Source organism: Argiope bruennichi, chromosome 9 (assembly GCF_947563725.1).
Source record: "Argiope bruennichi chromosome 9, qqArgBrue1.1, whole genome shotgun sequence".
Classification (NCBI taxonomy): domain Eukaryota; kingdom Metazoa; phylum Arthropoda; class Arachnida; order Araneae; family Araneidae; genus Argiope; species Argiope bruennichi.
The window spans coordinates 73,816,529-73,837,205 of NC_079159.1; the positions used below are offsets into that span (position 1 = coordinate 73,816,529).

Consider the following 20,677-nt stretch of genomic DNA (forward strand, 5'->3'; position numbering starts at 1 on the left):
CATATTAGATCAATTTTTAGTAAGTAAAAAAGCTATTTCATAGGAGTAAAAAACTAACTTTTAACTAAAATAATTCAGAAATGATAATAATTCGTTTTTTTCTTAACTTTTCGAAGGCATTTAGGACTGTTTCAGAATGAAATAACCAATATAAACTTTTCCATTCTCTTCTGGCTCTCTTTTACTAATACCTTTACATATTTCTTCTTCGATTTTTAGTTTCATTTTAAAATAAAGAGACTAAATTTCATCTGCGACGTTAATAGAGCTATTTTGACTTCAGATTTGCAAAAAAAAACTGTCCTCAGTTTTTAAAAACTTTAATTCTATCTAAAAGGTCTCCTCACCTCTTTTCAACATCCTTTATGTTCATAATATATCTATTATCAGCTCAAAATGTGAACTTTAACATTACAAATAGACTGATTGAGGTACTTTTATCACTTGCAAAGAACCTTGACGACTCCCCTAAACCTTTTTTCGTGTATTTGTGCGTTAAATAATAAGAGTAATATCTTTTTCTTTGCCATAGAAAATTTCGGTTTTCAAAAACAATAGAAATAAACTTACAGATACACAGAAAGATAAGAAATAGGCTTCATATCCCAGACTGCTGTCTTGAATGAAATTGGTTATTACTGTCTTCTATGTCAAGTGCTGCTAAAATTAATATTTGGAGGAAAATTTGCTGAAAGTTTTTTTAATTAATTAATTGATGAAATTTGTTTGAAAAATGAAAATTATCATTATCGACTATTTTTAGAATTTTTAGCATAACAGTAAAAAACGCCATGCGTTTTAGAATTATTCAGGAATGACTAAATCCCTTATGAGCCAAGAATTGTAATTGAATTCGCATAGGATGCATTGATTCTGTGTCATTTTTCCCAAATCATAAGGTAAATACAACTTTTTAATCACTTTTCATTGTTTTGATATTATATGAATGAAAAAATAACAAAATTGTATATTTTGCTATTTTTTAATATTTTTGAAATATATTTATTATTATATTAAGAATTCAAAAGTAATTTTATATCAAAAAATTGCAAAAGTGTAAATATCTGAAAAAATACTTAAAGAAAATATCTGAAAAAAATACTTAAAGAAGATTAGAAAGCATATTTAAAATAATTAAAATTCCAGTTTCGAATGAGTGCATAATAATTTCCTTTATCATGAAATTAACAGTGTTTTTTTATTTCTTACGATATTTATTGTGGTTAGTTACCTTTTCCTATCGTTTTTAGATCCTCATGATTTTTTTTTTTTATTTTACTCTATATGTTCTTAATAAAAAAAAGCAAGTGTTCATTTTATTGTATTAAAAATTGTATGTTTCATAGACTTTTTCATTTTTATTCATTTTTATTTTCTAGTCTGTAATATGTTTTGTAATTTGTAATTTTAAGTATATTAGAATATTGTAATCAATCTTTCCCAAATTAATTACTACATGGCGCCCCCGATATGACAGCAAAATTTACTTAAAATGAATCGATAAACTGATTATTTAGTTCTGAAAATATTAAAATGTGTTATCATCAGTCTGTAAATATACAACTGAATAAAATCTCAGAACTCTAACACATCAGAAGATGAATGAAAGGGTCAGAATAAAATTCGATCTATATAAAATACACGATATTCGAAAGTACTAAGCGCATAAAAAAACAATTCAAATATAGCGAAGTAAAATATTTTATAAAATAACAGTTTTTTAACTCATTGAAATACAACTTATACTTAATACTACTTATTCAATAAATCGCTTTTTAACAATCAACTTATAAAGAGTTCTGATTAATTTTCAGTTCAGAAATATATCTTTATTTTTAAAAAATCATATTTCGAATTTCTAACTGATCAAATTTGCTATAATTTAATTATATTACTACATAGCTTTATAAAGTATCCTATAAAACGTGGTAACTTTCAATAACAGAAATAATGATTCATGAACAACTTTTAATTTTGCAATTTATGAACAATTTTTGTAGCAGTAGTTAGATTTTTGTGGACAAAACTCATTTTGAGTTCTACCCTATAAATCTGCTCCTATTAAATTTGACATTCCATTTTTCAAAATAAGTTGTTTCAGCTTAGAGTTTCCTTTAAATAACATATTCTTATCAATGTTTGAAGACATACAGTATTAATATTTTTGAGCATTATAAACAGAACTTAACAAATAAAAAGCTTAGTTGACAACAAAAAAAAAACTTTATTTTTAGCTGTCAAGGAAGTTAGAACAGTTTTATGATATCTTGAGGATGTTACTTTCAAATCTGGCGTTACTTTTTTCCAAATCAGCACTAGTGTGGCGAATTTGCGATGAGCGAGGATAGAACCTGGGACCTTGTGGTTCACAGTCCAGTAACATGACCACAATACAAAAGCAACTGCTCTTGTAGCGTAGCTGTTAACGGGCTTATAAGATTTCACCACACTAGAATTTAGAACGACGGATATTCCCAACATTTCAATGGCATCTGTATCCATTAAATGCATGCAACTGGTTTCCATTTTTATATTCTATTTATTTATCTCTTTTATTCATTATATTGTGGGGAAAGGCAACGACCTGTATTAATATAAAAATATATTTATTAAGATTACAAGGACAGAACTTTACTAAACTAACATAAAGCACATAAAAAGATACATGAGCGTGAGCGATACGTCTTACCGTCTCACCGTCAAGCTCTCGTCTGCTACTTATGGCGGGAAAGCATCATGTGATCAGTGACGCAACATGGCGCCATACAAGATATGAAATCTATTAGCAGCTCCCACAATATTATTTTATTTATTTCCCACAACAATGCAGATTATCTAAACAAATATTGAATACTTACAGTCACACAACTTTGCGACCAAGAAGAGTCTTAGAAACCACACAAAGTTTGCAAAAATTACTTAGAACATTTTGCACAGAGGAGAAAGGATAAAAAAAAATTATCAAGTTTGGTGAGCAAATTTTGCGGACAGTATCAGCTTATCACTACGATGAATGATATTTTTGTCTTTAGAATGTGCTTTAAAGGACACAAGAAAATTAATTGGGAATACCTTAAATTGGAATCAGGACGATCTCGATTACACATGAGGACAATCTTAAATCAATTTTCACATCATTTCCTGATATTCTCTCATCAGACGCACATAAATTTGAATTTAATAGTGGAAGTAAATATAAAGTAAGTTTGCCACAATTTTTTTTTAAAAAGAACTCAATGATTCGATTCCAGAACTTAACATATCGAAAGGAATTTCAGAACTTTTAGCAATAATCAAAAATAAAGAAACTTTGATGTTAAAATAACATTCTAGAGAAAAATTTTCCATATTTTAATACAGCGAACTTGTTTATTAATAAAATATTACTTAGCTTCTTCCTCAAATGAGAATAGAATATGAACAAAATATCGGAGGCTGTTTAAAAACAATTCGAGTAGAAATCTGAATTGTGTGTTAATGTACAACTACAATCCTTCCCAACCAACTGCCGATTTTGTAAAACTTAACGAATATCAAAATATTAAAATGATTTTGCCGCAGCTTTTTTATTAGGAATATCAGTGGTCTATTTGAGTTAATCCAAGGATGGTCAACTTCTTACTGAGATGAAAAAGCGGATATAAGAAGTGTCTTTTATTGACTTACTTGTCAAAAATTATAAGAAAAAAAGTGAAATGGCTTTTAAGAAATACGTTGTCTGTACATGCAACGACTGTTATCAGAAAATCATTGGTTGATTGAAATAAGATAATTTTTCAATCTCTTTGTGTAAAATGTGTCCTAATGAAACAATTCATCAGGACGCTTGATAAAAATGGCGATGATTTCGAAGAAGTAAAATGTTTTTTTTTTTAATGAACAATGAAAAGGTGCAAGCAAGGATTTTTAATGGTCCTGTAATTTTTATTTATTTGAAAATTCAAAATCTTCAATATTTAAAATTTATATAAAAATTCTTCTGTGTTTTCAGGTTTCATCTTAGTTATGAAGAATTTTTGGGGGTAACTACAAAGAAGAAACCAGTAAAATACTTGATGGAATTATTAAAAAAATGTGCATTTTTCTCGTAGTTCATTTGGTAACTTTACTTTTCAGATAATGTGGGTTATTTTAATGAGGAAAAAATCAGGGATAAGGCAAGGATAGCAAAATAACAGAACAAAGATATCATTATTATTGTTTGAGTTTACAGGGTGCAGCTTCCAATGCACACACAAAAAATTATTATAAATACTTTTCCACAAAATAATTGAATCGATTTTTTTAAGGTTTCAGTTTATTGGACTTAAATTATTTTTTATTTTACCTTTAGATTTGGTTTCTATTTTTATGGTGTGGAATTTTTTCTTTATTCCATGTATGTATATAAGCATGTGTGTGTGTGTGTGTGTGTGTGTGTGTGTGTGTGTGTGTGTGTGTGTGTGTATTAAAGTAATGTTTTAAAAAGTTATCTACTGATAAATGGTCATGAAAGGAAAGACATTAATCTATCGGTCAATATTTAATACATCTCTTTAAAAGCATTAACATCCGATCAATATTTTTCCCGATCCTCAAAACATGTTTGAAAGTCGTTTTTGTGAAATACTTCAAGATTCACAGTAAATGTGAATTTATTGCATAAATAAATAAAACGATAACACCAAAGATATAATTTTAACTGTAGAAATATTAAAAACAGTCACTCAGTGCCATATCTGGTGAATAATAAACCGCTTTTGTTGATTTTTTTTCGTCAAAAAGGAATGAATAGTAATGGTGTTGTGAAAAACCACATTACAGCAGTATAAAATGTCATGAATCATCTTTCCATATTCTGACAGTTATTGATGTCTTTAAAATAGTAACTTGTTTAATAATGTCTCTAATTATTAAGCCACAATTACGAAGCGCCACATCATTAACCTGGTAAGAAGAATTGAAATAGCTCATAGATAAACGTGTGATTTATCTATGAATTGAAATTAATTCAAATCACTAATGAAGCATAGATTAATCAATTAAAAGTACTTTTATGTTGTAAAAGGTTTTTACAGATAACCCTAAATTTTAAAAACTGTAGTAAAAATTCAAGAGAAAACTGCAGTTTTAAAAAGTATATGAAAATTATATATTTTGATATTCTCTATAGTTCAAGGAGTTTTATTGTCATGTATGGCAACAATAGAAAAATTTTTACTTTTAATTTATGGGAAATTACAATAGAAAAAAAATTAATTTTGCAATCAATTAATTCCACCATATTGTTCTTTTAATTAATAGCAATGAACTTAATTCGTGCTATTATAAACCATTATTGTATAAATAAATTCTAACTGATTTTTTACTTCTTAATTATTCCATGTTCTTTGTCAAAACTTCAATGATATTTCATGAATTTTTCATTATAATTTAGTACTTGAAGAACATGATTATTTACTTCAAGCTGTTCAGTAATTAAAACAAAATGAAGTCATTTTCAACGAAATCGAAGCAATCGAAAAACTTTAACTATATTTTATTCGGTAGTTTAAAGATTTTTTTAATTATATGAGAAGCATTCATCACATTTCAACATAAACATCACTGATTACACTGATAATTTTTCAACATTACTTTTTTGTTCGTTAACAGTTAAGTGGTTACTACGATCCGCTCAAAGGCGGTACTTATTAAATTGAAGATCGGAACACTGCTACAGCATAAGTAGAAACTATGGTTGAGTCCTTAGGGATACGAAATACACTCATCTACGACCACGGTACAACTCTTCCCTTAGGAGTCACGTCCCATCATCAGTAGGAAATAGCTAACCTCACACCATTTCTCTACCCACCAAGGTGAAAAGAACCAATTACCATACCAACAGCTTCTCATTCTCATATCTGAGGAGCTTCCGGGGGGGGGGGGTATTTCGTTAGAGAATGAAGATTTCTTCCTATTTAATTTTCATGGAATTCTTAAATTAAAATTTGTAAAATGTTTCCGTTGTTACCACACTCAGCAAAAAAATCCCACATCGAACTAAAGAATATAGGATATATTTTTTTTTCAAATGCTTAATTTTTTATCGATTCTTTTTTAATTTGGTTATAATTCGTAAATATTCTACATAAAAAAAGTATTCTGCGTTTGTTGAACATGAAGATTCAAGCTTCTATGAGGAAGTAAAGGAGAAAATGGCTAACAAAACCTTTGTTTATCAATCTAAAACTATTTTACTTGTAAAATAACCAAATTTTTTCAAAACAAACTTTTAGACCAATCTTTTTTTGACCAAATTTCTAGCCATATTTCTGGAAATAGGAGGATATCAAATATATATATATATATATATATATATATATATATATATATATATATATATATATTAAAATTAATTGCATAATTTCTATTATGACATCGACACAAATTTATAAATGGGTAAATATTAAAAAATTTTGTAATTAAATTAAGCAAAATGTTTAATGCATAAACATGTATTTGTTGTCCAGTTGGATTACTAAATCTCATTTTTTTTTCAGATAATAAGAAACTTAAACAATTTTATTGCCAAAAAGGAAATAGAAATTATTAAAAATGGAATCTAGAACAGAAAAGAATGAAAGTAAAATTCTCTCAGCCTTGAAGGACATGGTAAGCAACATCACAGTCGAACCCTACCTGTTCTTCTGCCATGTGGCGTACATTATGAGAATGATCCCTTTCCAAGACTTGCTAATGGATAGATCCTGCCGAAACACGTTTGAATATGGCAACGATATCTGCAGTGATCTTAAAAACCACAATTATGAAAAAGAACGAGTGGTAGCGGCAGGTAACGATCTTTACACATGGGTTATGCTCATATCCAGTCTTCCAGCCGCCATTGTTGCCATCTTTTTGGGTCCTTGGAGCGACAAATACACTAGAAAATATCCTATGATCATTGCAGCATCAGGCTTATTCTTGGAATCCCTTGCCAATACTATTCTTACCATTTTTCCAAAAGTTAATCCGACATGGTATGTAGTTTGTGGTATTTTTGGTGGAATCTCTGGAGGTTTCCTCGTCTGTATCTCGTCAGCTTTCAGTTATGTATCTGACGTCACTAATGAAAGGTAAGATCTTTGCTTTTATCAAACGACATTATCAATTAATGCGGATTAATTAGTTAAATTTATATTTATAACATTGACTTATCATAATTTTTCATCATGTATTAAGTAACATTGGCTTACCATAATGTTTCATCATATATTAAGTAACATTGACCAATCATGACTTATCATAATAATCAACATACTTTCATATCATGTCGTGTATAATTCAACAGAAAATCCACCATAATCAATGATGAGTAATACATAAATTATTTCTTGATAAATATATTAATTTCTTATTGTAGTAATTCAATAGCAGAATACTTGTTTCCCTGTGCAATAAAGAAATTAGAAGTAAATTACATACATTGTTGTAATATTTTATAAAACAATTTGTCTTATATCTTTTTTGGTAATTTGGCAACAATTACCAAACCTTTCCAAGTTGGAAAAAAATTCAAGTGGAATTTTTTTTTCTCTGATAAAAGTATCAAGAACTTTTAGCTACACTACTCATTTTTCTGTATTTTTTTAAGTAAATATTTTTGAATTTATGTCTTAAATTAACAGTGAGAATGTTAATTAAGAAAAAAATCAACTTGAATTTACAAATTGTATCAAATTATATATTTATTCCCACGTTACTCTCTTGTCATATACACAACAGACTTTCTCTTAGTCTACAACTTCTTAGTAAGATTTATGCATCTTCGTATGTAATTTCAGTTTTTACAAACTCAAGATAAAAAATTCTAAAAAAAATTGACTAGCAATTAAAGCGGTAGGCAGAAAGTATATACCTGATTTAATTAAAGTTAAAGGAATAAATTAAGGATTCGTTAAAGGAATAAATTATGATGAAAAATTAAAATTTATTCTAATGTGATCAGTAAGAAATCAGATTTTTTTTTTCATGACAAATATAAATATATTTATTAGAGATGCACTGTAATATCAGCAACTGTTGCATTTAGAAAGTCTTCAAAAGAAAGTAGGCTCCTGATGAGAAAATTATTCATTTCATGCTCTGAAGTTTGCAGAATATTGAAGGATCATGTTGCTTGAAAGAACCAGAGCCAGATTATTAAATAGACAAACTAGGCAACTTCCTAAGGGTATCGCAAACCTTTGGTGGAAGGAGGAGGGTCATTAGAGTTATGCAAAGAAACTCATATTATACCTTAATTGAATTTACGAGTCGCTTATTCAAAAAAAAAATCAAGAATCTTTTTAATTAGGAAATATTATTCCAATAATATTACTAATTAATTTTTTCAATAATATTACTAATTACATAATTCTTTTTTGCCTTTCAGACCCTTTTGCAGATTAAAAATATATACTTATCTTTAATAGTTTAAAAGCTATTGGACCACAATTTCAGTGGATCCTTTGTGTAATTTTTACGAAGAGCGTCTTTTGCTTAGATAAACGCTTTAAATTTTAAAAGTTGATACAAATGAATGTGAATTATAAAAGAAATAAAAAGAGAAAGATCACTTCAAAATTCTTTGCAGTGATTTTAAAAAATAAGGACATTCAGAAAAAAGTTTTATTTAAAACTTTGGTTGATTGTTTTCTGTGGAATAAGACGTCATTATCCTTTATTGAGCTCATTGAATTTCTCATCGCATAGCTATAAATACAAAGATTCGATATAAACTTCCTAAAAGAAAGTAATTATAACTCAGTCTTAACTTATAGCAATGTCGACAAATTTTATGAATTTTTATTACTTTATTCAATTTATTATCGAAATTCACAATCCCGAATTCATTTTTCGTCATCAAAGCTTCAATTTAAGAGCTATATGTAAATGATACGTTTAGTGTCCTGTCTGTATTAATTCAATATTAATGCAATAAATACTTAAATATCCATATGTATAAAATGTATTCATTAATTTACAAAATTAAACTCTAACTAACACAGAGAAAATGTAATAAATATCTAAATGTAATATATTAAATAAATTTTATGCTCTGTGTTTGTAATATTTCTCAAAATCTTAACAAGAGCATAGAATAGTATATTTTTCTCATAAACTATGTTTGAAACATAATATTTATTTCCAAAGACTTTAATGGGAACATTGTTTAGTTGTAAGTACAATAAATTTATTTAAAAATTTAGCATAGCTCTTTTTATTTCTGATTCAGAACCAGAGCTGGTCGTTTTGCCATTATCGAATTCGCCAATTTATCAGCCCTTGTCGTCGGTAATCTACTTGGAGGTCAGATTTACAAGAAATTTGGTTACCTGGAAGTTTTTGTCGTCTGTCCAATTTGCTACGGTGTTGCCATACTTTATACCATCATTTTTATAAAGGAAACCAAACCTCCAGTTCCGCCAGAAAACCGCCTCCAGATGGCCACGGACCTCTTGAGGTTAGATAACATCAAGCAAAGCTACATCACATGCTCCAAAAAAAGACCCGGGAATTTGAGGTTCCAGATATTGTTATTATTCCTCATAGGCACTTGGCAGAGATTCACAGATTTGGGTAAGTTGAAATTTAAAAAATTAAAAAGCAATTCATTCGAAGCGATTTCTTTAATTGTATTTTTATTAATAACGATATCTAACCAATTTGAATTCTATTCTCCTTCTAACTTTGAACGTTATATAATCTTTCAATGAATGTATGATTCTTCCAGCTTTAAATCATTAATTCTTGAATTGTATTAAGACAACTTCCGGATATCCAGAAAACTTTGGCAACGTTGTCTGTCGTAGCTTTGAATGTTATAGGGCCTTATCCGCGAGGTGTTTCTTTCAGTAAACGATGTTTCTTAACACTAATCTACAACCAAAATATTTTAGAAACCACATGCGTTCACAACCAGGCTTTAGATAAGAATCTGAAAATAAAAAATGCAGTTTAGTTCTAATATACAAAAAAATTTTAATATATGTTTTCGAACTACAAATAACACTAAGTTTTTGCTTTACTTTTTATTTGTATATTTATGACACACAGTACTTAATTTGTTTCATAAATAATATATCAACTGTTCACAAGCCTTTATGTCAGTCAAAGGATTTTAATACCAAACTTAAAATTCGTTTAGTAGCTACCAAATTTCAGTACTAATCAAAGATAATTCTAGTGTCAGTTCTGCTTTCTCTCTCTCTCTTTGAGTGTGTGTGTGTGTGTGTGCGTGTGTGCGTGTGCGTGCGTGCGTGTGCGAATTTTCTCGAATTTTCTCCAGCTTGAATTTGGAGAGATTTGCAGCGAGTTCGCATTTACTTCCTAAAAACAAAGTTAATAACATTTGTAAAAATCACTTTTCATCAATTAGAGTGTTAATTTGTTGATCAGGATAACACAGGAATCCTATACTTAAGTTATAACCATTATTCAACAGCTTCTTTTCAGAGGTTGAAAGAAAGAAGTGTTGCACCAAATTTGATATTCATAAAAGCATATTTTTCCTTTCATTTTTTTATTAGTGGTTCTTGTGTGACCCTTGGTCAAGGTTATTTAAAATCTAATTATTTGTTGGTATCTTTTTATTCTTCATATGTTCATTTATTTAAATACAGCCCCGATGATTGAGCAACCCTATATCAATTGCACGATGAATAATCATTAAATTTTTATGGATTTTTTTTTATTTGGGGGGAAATGAATAGCTAATTCATTAATAACATTTTTCCAAGTATGCAAATGGAGTTTAAAAGGGATCTACAAGAAATTGAAAATTTCGCTCAACTAAAAGCAAAATCTCAGTTTTCTGCTGAAAAAGTTAGGGCAATGCAAAATCCAACGCAGCGTAATGAAAGAAACCATAATACATGAATATCTTCCTTATGATTTAGACTAGCTAGCTCTTTCAGCCAACGATTTTTTTGCAGCCCTCAAAGAAAAGTTATGAGGAGAAAGAATTCCGTCGAATGAAGAAATAGAAAATTTTTGTATTTATTTTAATACAACTTGTCTCATTTCTTGTTGTCATACAAAAGTAGAAAAAGACCAATGCATTGAAAAATACTGTTATGGAAAAAATCTGTCCGGTGGGTGTAGGATGAAAAGCAGGAAAACACAAAATGCAACAGAAGCGTTCACAAAGAGAAAAAAAACAGCACTTTCGGTAAGCAATAGCACACAAGCAGAAAATTAACCACAATTAACCATTAAACTACCACAACAATACAGAGCACTCAGAGAGATCACGCTGAAAATCAAATTTAAAAGACAGACTTTGCTCACCTTTTTCTTTAGACTCGTTTACTACTCCTCTCGTCTGTACACCTTCGCTTTTATAGCTCCCGTGACAGAGTATAGAATGCTCTAGAACAAATGTTGGAACTCGAGTTCTGATTCCTAATTCGCAAATACTCGAAAACCTTCATTTTTGCCGCCAAGTTGCCAAATGGCGGACAAATGCCACTATCCCGCCACCCATTCAGCACCTGTTAGGGAAATCTGTAAAAATAGTTTCCTTACTAGGAGACTAGCATTGCAGGAAAACAATTTTACAGATTTGCAACAATATAGGTTAAAAATAGTAACATAGAAAAGTAATGTTACTTTCATTTTGTAATATTTCAGAAAAATATTTTTAAAAAGTTTTTAGTCTTGTTTAAAATTCTTTTATATATGATACACTCTCGTGTTTTAGATAAAAGTGGTATATTTCACAGATGTTTATAGAGAGAAATTTGTTTTCCTATTTATTATTCGTTTTTAATAGAGAAAGTTCATATAAGTATTTTTCTACTGCAGGATCTGTAGCAATTGCCTTTCCATTTGCCAAGAAAATGTACGACTGGGATGTTACTGATATTTCCAATGCCAACATCATATTTTACACTGTGATGGCTTTGTTAACCGTATTAGTTCTGCCATTTCTAAGTAATAGATTGAAACTGCATGAAGCCGCTCTCGGATTGATTGGGATGCTCTCTCAGATGTCTAAAATGTTAGTAGCTTCTTTAGCATACAAAGACTTTATGTTTTATTTCGGTAAGTTGGTCTTTCAATAATGCTACCTATTTGATATGGAGGATATATATATATATATATATATATATATATATATATATATATCTTATTTTTAATAACTTTACTTATTGATTGTTATTTTTTTCTAGCTTGGCTTAGTGGATGTTTAAATAATGCCGGTTATATAAGTGTGAGAGCAAGATTATCGAAATTGGTTCATAAAGAAGAAGTTGGTAAGCAAATAGCACTGATATTTTTAAAACTTGTTATTCAAAAATGCTCCTCGCCCCCCCCCCTCCTAGATAGAAGCACTACAAATATGTGAATGAGAAATTATTGGATAAGAAGGCTGGTTCCGTTTCTTGTAGAATTATAGTAATAATGTGGGGTCGAATTACTTACATTCAAATGAAGAGACGTTCCTCCAGGAAAGTCTGGAATCCAGCTAGGTAAAGGCCTTTAGGTCTCAGCTCAGTTTTAGAAGCTATTCTCATTCAATTTATAAGAATGCTTATGTTCGGTTTAGATTTCTGGTTATTGTTTGAATGCAGTTTATACGTAATTTCAATAAATATAGCACGGTATTCATACAATGAATCAATTACCTACAAAAATATCCACTTAGAAAGGTTTTTAATCGGCATTGTAAATTATTGGAAAAGGAAATGATATAGAGGAATTTAATAATAGTAACAAGAAGTACGTGGTTTTGAATCTAGATGGAGTTGCAAACAACTGCAAAAATTTTACTGATTAGGTCAAACGGACTTCAATTTGGGAAAGCAGCAAGGAAGGGAAATCCAATATATGTCATGGCCAAAATATAATCTATAAATAGTATATTGATTCATGTCATTCGTTTTATAAAATCTTACACTCTCTGTGTCACAATGCCACATGCTCTGACTGTTCCGATAACAGCTCCCATTTTATAGAATAGTCAGGAGTTACATTAAACAGGCAGAACAAAAAATGCAAACTTTTGCTTTAAGACATGAGCTAGTCATTAGTTAGGAAATATTATAATATGAAAATGATATATGATCTAAATAAATCTAGCTAACAGTATCCCAAATTGACTACTACGACCCGCCCTAAAGCACTCACAAAAACTGAATGACCGGATCACCGCAACAACAGCACTGGTGGGAACTGTGATTGAGTCCTATGGGCTATCACCGGCCATGGAACAACTCTTCCCATGGGAAGTACGTCCCATCATCGATGGGAGGTAGCCAACTCCCACTTTCTTCTGTAATCACCAGGGTGGAGAAAACCAACCACTACTCCGGAAGCTTCTCATCCTCATCTTTGAGGTGCCTCCCAGTGGAAGGCTAGCAAATCATATGGATTTAGCAAATGAAAATAAAGTGAGCAGAATTAAATATAAATAAAATAATAAATATAGTTGTAATAACTAATTAATAAAGTTAGCAAATGAATGCTACCTGTAACCTAAATACAGTATTGATTTAGAGTTTTATATTGACTAGATTTTTACCTTAAACATTATGATTCTTTCCTCACAACTTACTTTCTGTTTAAAATCCTATATTAATATTAACCAAAATTAAAGAATTCCTATATAGCATTTTAAAATATTTCAGTGATAAAACATTTTTAATCCATGATATCTTTTCTACTTGTTTAGAAATGGTTTGCTTGTTTGAAATGCATCCATAAGAAACTACTTTTAGTGGCTACCAATTAATTGCGTGTTTCGAAGCCCAATTTAGGATATTTTATCAGTAATTTAATTTAGTTTCAAATGAATTTGAAGAAGAAACTTGAGTATCGAGTAAAATCTCTACCAATAATATACCAGTTCAAACCAATAACTATAAGAACCATGTAAACTTTCTAACCTATTCTGTCACGATTAATTCATTTATTCAATTATCTTTTTTTTTCAGGGAGCATATTTTCATTGCTTGGTACCTGTGAGTCCTTTACTCCTCTTCTTGGTTCTACAGTTTTTCTCCAAATGTTTAATGTTAGTGGATTTTTCCCTGGACTTCCGTTTGCTCTTGGTGGATTATCCCTCATTCCATGCGCGTTTGCATTTATGTAAGTATAAAAAGTATCGATTATCTATATATTTAAAATAATATGGAAAATCAATGAAATTGTTGCCCAGCTTCAATCACTGGTACGGTATCACTAATTTTTGCTCCATGCGAAAGCTCACGACATCTATATATATCATCAAATATCGATTGTCTACCATCACTCTTCATTTTCAAGATAAATTGAAAAAACAAAATTTTACTGCGCATGCTTTATGAGTAAATCCTGCTATAACGTGCAGCAGCCTCGACTACTAAATTATTTTTTTTAAAAAAACATTTATTTTATATGAATATTTAGGATACCTCAATACATTATGATGTCGTCTATCCGATTCTTCTCCAATTCGGAAGATTTTGGAAAACAAAACTATGACACAGTCACTAGTCTGAACAATGGGAATGATTTCTCCAATTTCACCTTCACTGTTAAATGTAGCTAATTAATCAGAATTTTCTCTATCGTTGTTGTACAACTTTTGCTTATATTACTACTATATTATATTTTTACTTGATACAATTTAATTAATCAAAACTGGCCAACATAACTAAATAAATGAATCTTATTAATCAACCATCTTCGGTGATCCTAGACATTAATTTAATAAAGTCCATGAATATTGATGAAAAATTTCTTATCAAATTAACAAGGTGCATAATATTTTAAATTGTGATTACATAAAAATGGCAGAGCATTATGATCGATTAGTTATGCTTTCAAAATGGTGAAATTAATTGGCGACGAAAATTAGTGAAATCCATTAGGCTGTCTGTTGAGTTTACCAGCTCTATCTAAATTTTGTTTTGCAACATCTCTCGAAAATGGATATAGGGAGGACAGACATTCTCCGTGTCATACCGAGAAGACATGAACTTTCACATGAAATAAACATTGGTAGAATCGGTACATTAGATATTTTAATTAGTGATTGCGATTGGTAAACTCTGTCAAAGATTTTCCAATCAGATAACGAGCAGCTTTTGAAATGTCCGTCGAAGATAAGTGGTGATTCAGAAGAGCGCATACACCATTGATTTGACATAAAATTCATACGGCCGACGTATGACCAAAAAAAGCCAGTATATGGCTAGAATAGCATTAATTAAATAAGAAATAAAAATTGAAGAAATCGGTGTGATGTTTGCGATTGGTGTAATGGTTCTTTCATGTTGCCATTTATTTTAAAAATAGTAACGTCATAGGCAGCTAAGATATATAAAAATTCAGTAAAAAATGATTAATGATTAAAAATTATTATTTAATCATTTTGATAGTACCATTTAATCATTTTGATAAGTAGTATAGATATCTATATTATTTACATTTTCGACTCTCTATTTTGTTTTAACTTGATAATGCTTATAGGTTGGTATACTATATGCAAATGGCAACAAGCCTGATATTACATTCATGCTTATAAAAAAATAGTTAACAGTATGGTTCTAAAGTTCTAATAGCTAATAGTTCATGTTCTAAAAATAGTTTTAGTCCACCGTATAAAAATGTACGGTGGACCGTTTGAAATTGCCAAATTCAGAACGTACTTATTTCTCGGATAGAAGGAAGTCATTGACAGATAATTTTTCAAAATTTTAAATGGGTTAGTAGGTAAAGATTAATCAAAATTTCAATGATTTCCCTCAATTACCCTGGAGCATATTAAGAAATAAACTTTTTTACACAGTTTCAAAATTTAACAAATGTGATTTTCAGTTATATCAGTCTAGAAAAACAGTTATTAGAAGAATTGTATAAGAATGATTTTGTCGAGATTAGTTTGAATTATAATAGACATTCTGAAAAAATAATGTGAGATGCTAAAATATTTAAATTTTCTTATGAGAGTAAATTTAGCAAAATTAATATATATATATATATATATATATATATATATATATATATATATATATATATATATATATATATATATATATATATATATATATATATATATATATATATAAATGCATAGGTAGAATCCCATAATAATATTTTTTAACAAGAAAACTTTTTTTAATGCGTTCTTGTAGACCACATTTTTTTAACCTCCACAGTTAAGGTTAAAATTTTAACATCTTGAATTAAAGGTTGAACTTACAGCGTAAACACCAGTGTTTTTATCCAAAAGAACATAATGCATTTTATGCTGTAGGGTTAAAAAGTTCTCTACAAATTTCATTCTTTCCAAATTTTATAGTTCGGTACTTTTAAGTGTAAACATAAGAAATAATTTCAGCTTCCAATTATCTTTTTTTATGCATTATGACAGACATAAAATGAAACAATAACGTTTTTCTTTCACTTCTCATTTATCAAAAATATAGAGAAAGTATTATAATTGGCAAAAAGTTCAAAGTCGAAATTTTAATGAATCTACGCGTTTCAGACCTCCTTCAGTCCGAAAACCTCATTTTAAAAATGAAATTTGTTTTTCAACAAGATAACTCGAAAAATATTTCATAATATATAAAAAATATTTATCCATATATTATTTCATATGTTTTTTAAATGTATTCAAAAATATATGCCCTCTTTACAACCTGATAACTACAAAATATAGACATAAGAGTAAAATGAATAGAATTTGGTACACAGATTTAGCATCTAAAACATGAATCCAAATGAAATTTAACTCAAGCCAGTCAAAAAGATGAATGTCTATCTATTTGTGCTTTCTCTTGCATTTAAGGGGACAATGGATTCTACTAGATACTTTTGGGAATTATTCATCAAGGGTTATGAAATTTTTTATGCATATGTATTAAAATATAAATATGTCGAATTTCTTAAAAAAACATTTTAAAACGAAATATATTATTTTTTTTAAATTTAAGAGATATATAACTTTTAAAAATTACAAAATATTCCAAACGTCTTAATTTTTAATTTTTTCTATTATTTTTTTCTAATTACCCAATGTAAATGTATTTGGAACAAAATTAAATATAATTTTGTAATTCCAATTAAATGCTAAATTTTTAGAAAAAAATTTTTTTGCACACTTAATTTTCATAGGAATTTTATGTTTTTCTGAGCTAAAATTGACTTTTAATTACCTAAAAAAACTCGACACATAAAATGCGCACCCCCATTTTCTTTTAACCGATTTTATTGACCGATGATTTTATTATAAATTTCATATAATTTCTTCAAAAATTAAGACACCTGGAACATTTTAAAGAAATTTAAACCTAATTACAATACCATTTTGAGAAAAGTCATTAAGATGTACTTTGTTTCTCTCTTAACCCTTCAAATATTCATTTTATTGAACAATACATTTTATAACACTATTTTAGTTGAATATAAACATATATTTTGGTGATGAAACGATGAAAATAAAATTGTACATTTTCGTCCATTTTTGCTTATTTTAAAGTACAAAGTCCCCTTAAAAGCGAAACAATTTGTATAAATAAATTCGGTCCACAATTTTAGTGTCGAAAGTGTAGATTCTTTTCAAATTTTGAATGAAATCCATCAAAGGAATGATCCTTTTTTGCTGGTATGTATTTTCATAAATGCAATAACTCAAAAACGAATAAATTAATAAATGAAATTTTTTATGTGATCTTTTGATTAAAATTGTAATACTATGTCAAATTTTGGTTTCAATCGGTCAAAAAAAAAAGAATCCAAAATGCATATTTGGTTTTCTATACTTCATTACAAAGCACAAAACCTTCACGTGCAGAACTTTAAAAATAAAAATCTGAGCATTCAAACTGTTTTCAATCTTGTCCAATGTTCACAATTGTATATAGAGGAGGAATGATAATACTTTTATTAGGAAATGTGCGAGAAAGTGCCCCTTCTTGCTGTGTTCCTCTCAAATGGTTGATACAAAATAAAGCAGCATAAAATTCCAATGGTTGATACAAAATAAAGCATCATAAAATTCCACATAATTGCACAAGAATTGTATTTAGTAACGCAGTAGCTAATTAATATTTTGATTATATGAGCAATTTCTTTTGTTAAGTAACTGACGCACATGAATTGCGCACTGTCATGCATTCTCATTTTTTTCTAATGTTTGGCTGTTTACTCCCAATATCATCCATAATTGCATTTTTGTTGTTGTTGTTGTTTTTGTGTCATTAGCCAGATGCAGTGATTTTGCCGAATCTTTCTCACATACTCTCTGATAAATGTTTTATCCCAGTCTCTCGCCTCCCGCATAAAATCATGGATTTGAAGAAAGATACTGATCGCAACGAGGGCACATTTTCTTTTATTATTATTTTTAGGGTCAAGCACATGGAAGTCTTGTTCTTTGTAATAAAGTGGAGAAAATCGAACATGCATTTTGGATGTCTTGTTTTCGACAAAATTTGACACTGAATTACAACTCTAGTAAAAAAAAATCACATACAAAATTTCATTTATTTATGCCATTACGTTTTTAATCAACGTGTTTACATGGATAATTTGCGCCGGGATAGCCTGGTTGGTAGGGCACTGAATTCACGTCTCGTGGGTTGCGAGTTTGGACTCCGCCGTCCAAAGACTCTCCGTGTGTGTGTGGTGCCTGTATAAATCTATCGTGGTCACAAAATCCTCTATGTCGAAAGTAATACCACTGGGGGTACTGTATCAGGGGTGATCGTTCTCTGACTCAAGTCTAAATTACGATCTGTGGATAAGTGAATGAAATGCATGAATGAAATCCGCCCCGTAAATAGGGTTGTGAACGTGTGTGTAGCTAAGACGTACTCTTGGCTCGAGATGGCGCTACTGAAAAACACGAGACGCAAGACGCATCTTTGGCTTAAAATCACTGACTTCGTCAGTGTGCTTGTCTATGACAAGTGCCATTAGGAAACAACATGCATAATAGGTACAGATCGGCAGATAGTCAGTCCTTAAAAGATTTTGTTAACACAGTACGGATGATTGTGTGACCAATTATTGACATATTTTGCTTGTATTTATTGACACGGATCTACAGATTTAGGATCACGGATCTAGATGTGTACCAAATTTTATCTATCTAGCTCTTTACGTTTTGTAGTTATCGTGTTTACTTGTGCTCAGAAAATCGGACTGACAGATTTCCTCTGAATGGATTTCTTTCAAAATTGAAGGAAATCTACATTTTAGATGCTAAAAGTGAACATCAAATGAAAAATGCAGGATTGCCAAAACTGAAATATTTGGGGGCAATTTCTAGAACAATGTAGTCATTACAATTTTTAATTGCAACTCTAAAAGCCGTTTGCTACCATTTCTTGTTTCCATTCAAAATGGTGGACTTTTGGCGATTTTTTCGACGATTGGCCCAATTTCAACGTGCTTTGGTCTAAATCTTATCCATAAAGTTAACAGATTATCATTCCAGATAATAAAAAAAGAAAGAAAGAAAGAAATTGTTTTGTGAATATTCTTTTCTCTTTCAGATGGATGACCGGACTTCCAACAGTATCTCTATCAGATTATGGAAGAGAAGAAGACGGGAGCAAAGTAACTCCTTTAGAAACTATTACATCTTCATCGTACAGCAAACTTGAAGAAGAAAAATTTTAATAAAATCATTTTGCACTTTCTTGATACTTGATCAAGGCATCAATATATCGTCCAAATATTGAAAAGTTGAGAACCACGTATGCTGTTGAAGCATATCTTGTAAATTTTTGGAAATATTATTCATGTAAAACGTTTGTATAAATATTATATAACCACTTTTATAAAAAAAAAAAAAAATTAAAAAAACACTTTTTTGGTATTTTTCCATTAGTGGAACAGAAATCACAACTAAACTTAAGCATTGGCACGAAATGAAACCTCAGTGGAAATAATAAACTCATTTGATGAAGAAAGTTTGAAATTTTAAAAGAATTTTTCTTTTCTTTTTTGCTTGTATAACAACATGAAATGGATTGTTTGACTACTGTCCCGCTTATAGAAAAGTCTCTTTTTCCATTTATGTATTAAAATGATTAATTAAACATATTTATTTAAGTTTAGAAGTCGTCATTCATTCCCACAATGTTTGATCCTTCATCTTTATTATTATTATTTCTCTCTTTAGTCAAGAATTAATTTTTATATTCATTTTTTTAATTAGTTTTTATTCAAAGTCCTTATTTAGGCCAGGATAGCCTGTTGGTAGGGCGTTGAATTCGCATCCCTTGGGTTGTGAGTTCGAACCCGCCAACCGAAGACTCTCCATGTGTGGTGGTGGCAGGCGCACGTATAAATCTGTCATGGTCACAAAGTCCTCCATGTCGAAAGCAATACCACTGGGGGTACTGGATCATAGGTGATCGGTCTCTGGTTCAGGTCTAAATTACGATCTGTGGTTGAATGAATAAATTGCATGAATGAAATCCGCCCCGTAAAAAGGGTTGTGACGCTTGAGTAGCTATGTCGTACTTTTGTCCCTAGATGGCGCTACTGAAAAACAAGAGAGGCAAAACTTTCGGCTTAAATTCGCTAACTTAGTCAGCTGGCTTGTCTATGACAAGTGCCATCAGAAACAACAATAAAGTTATTTTAACACGAAACCAAAGAAAATAATTCATACTTACATAATATTATAAATTCTGCCATTTCCATTTAGTTCTGAAATCTGTCGAAC

At 29.7% G+C, this 20,677-nt stretch overlaps 1 protein-coding gene across 1 annotated transcript; it reads left to right on the forward strand.

Moving 5' to 3' along the window:
- The first annotated feature begins 476 nt into the window (after positions 1–476).
- LOC129985129 (proton-coupled folate transporter-like) lies at positions 477–20,012 on the forward strand. Its single transcript, XM_056095047.1, has 7 exons — positions 477–899; positions 6,525–7,100; positions 9,242–9,585; positions 11,812–12,051; positions 12,180–12,263; positions 13,944–14,097; positions 19,497–20,012. The coding sequence occupies exons 2-7, from the start codon at positions 6,580–6,582 to the stop codon at positions 19,621–19,623; spliced, it is 1,470 nt and encodes a 489-aa protein (XP_055951022.1). The 5' UTR covers positions 477–899; positions 6,525–6,579; the 3' UTR covers positions 19,624–20,012.
- Positions 20,013–20,677: the final 665 nt, after the last annotated feature.

What these genes read in the sequence shown, in the direction of transcription:
- LOC129985129 (XM_056095047.1), top strand. Translation starts at nt 6,580, where the DNA reads ATGGAATCTAGAACAGAAAAGAATGAAAGTAAAATTCTCTCAGCCTTG. An exon ending in GCAGAGATTCACAGATTTGG is followed by an intron (nt 9,586 to 11,811) that starts GTAAGTTGAAAT and finishes TTTCTACTGCAG; the next exon opens with GATCTGTAGCAATTGCCTTT. An exon ending in AGACTTTATGTTTTATTTCG is followed by an intron (nt 12,052 to 12,179) that starts GTAAGTTGGTCT and finishes ATTTTTTTCTAG; the next exon opens with CTTGGCTTAGTGGATGTTTA.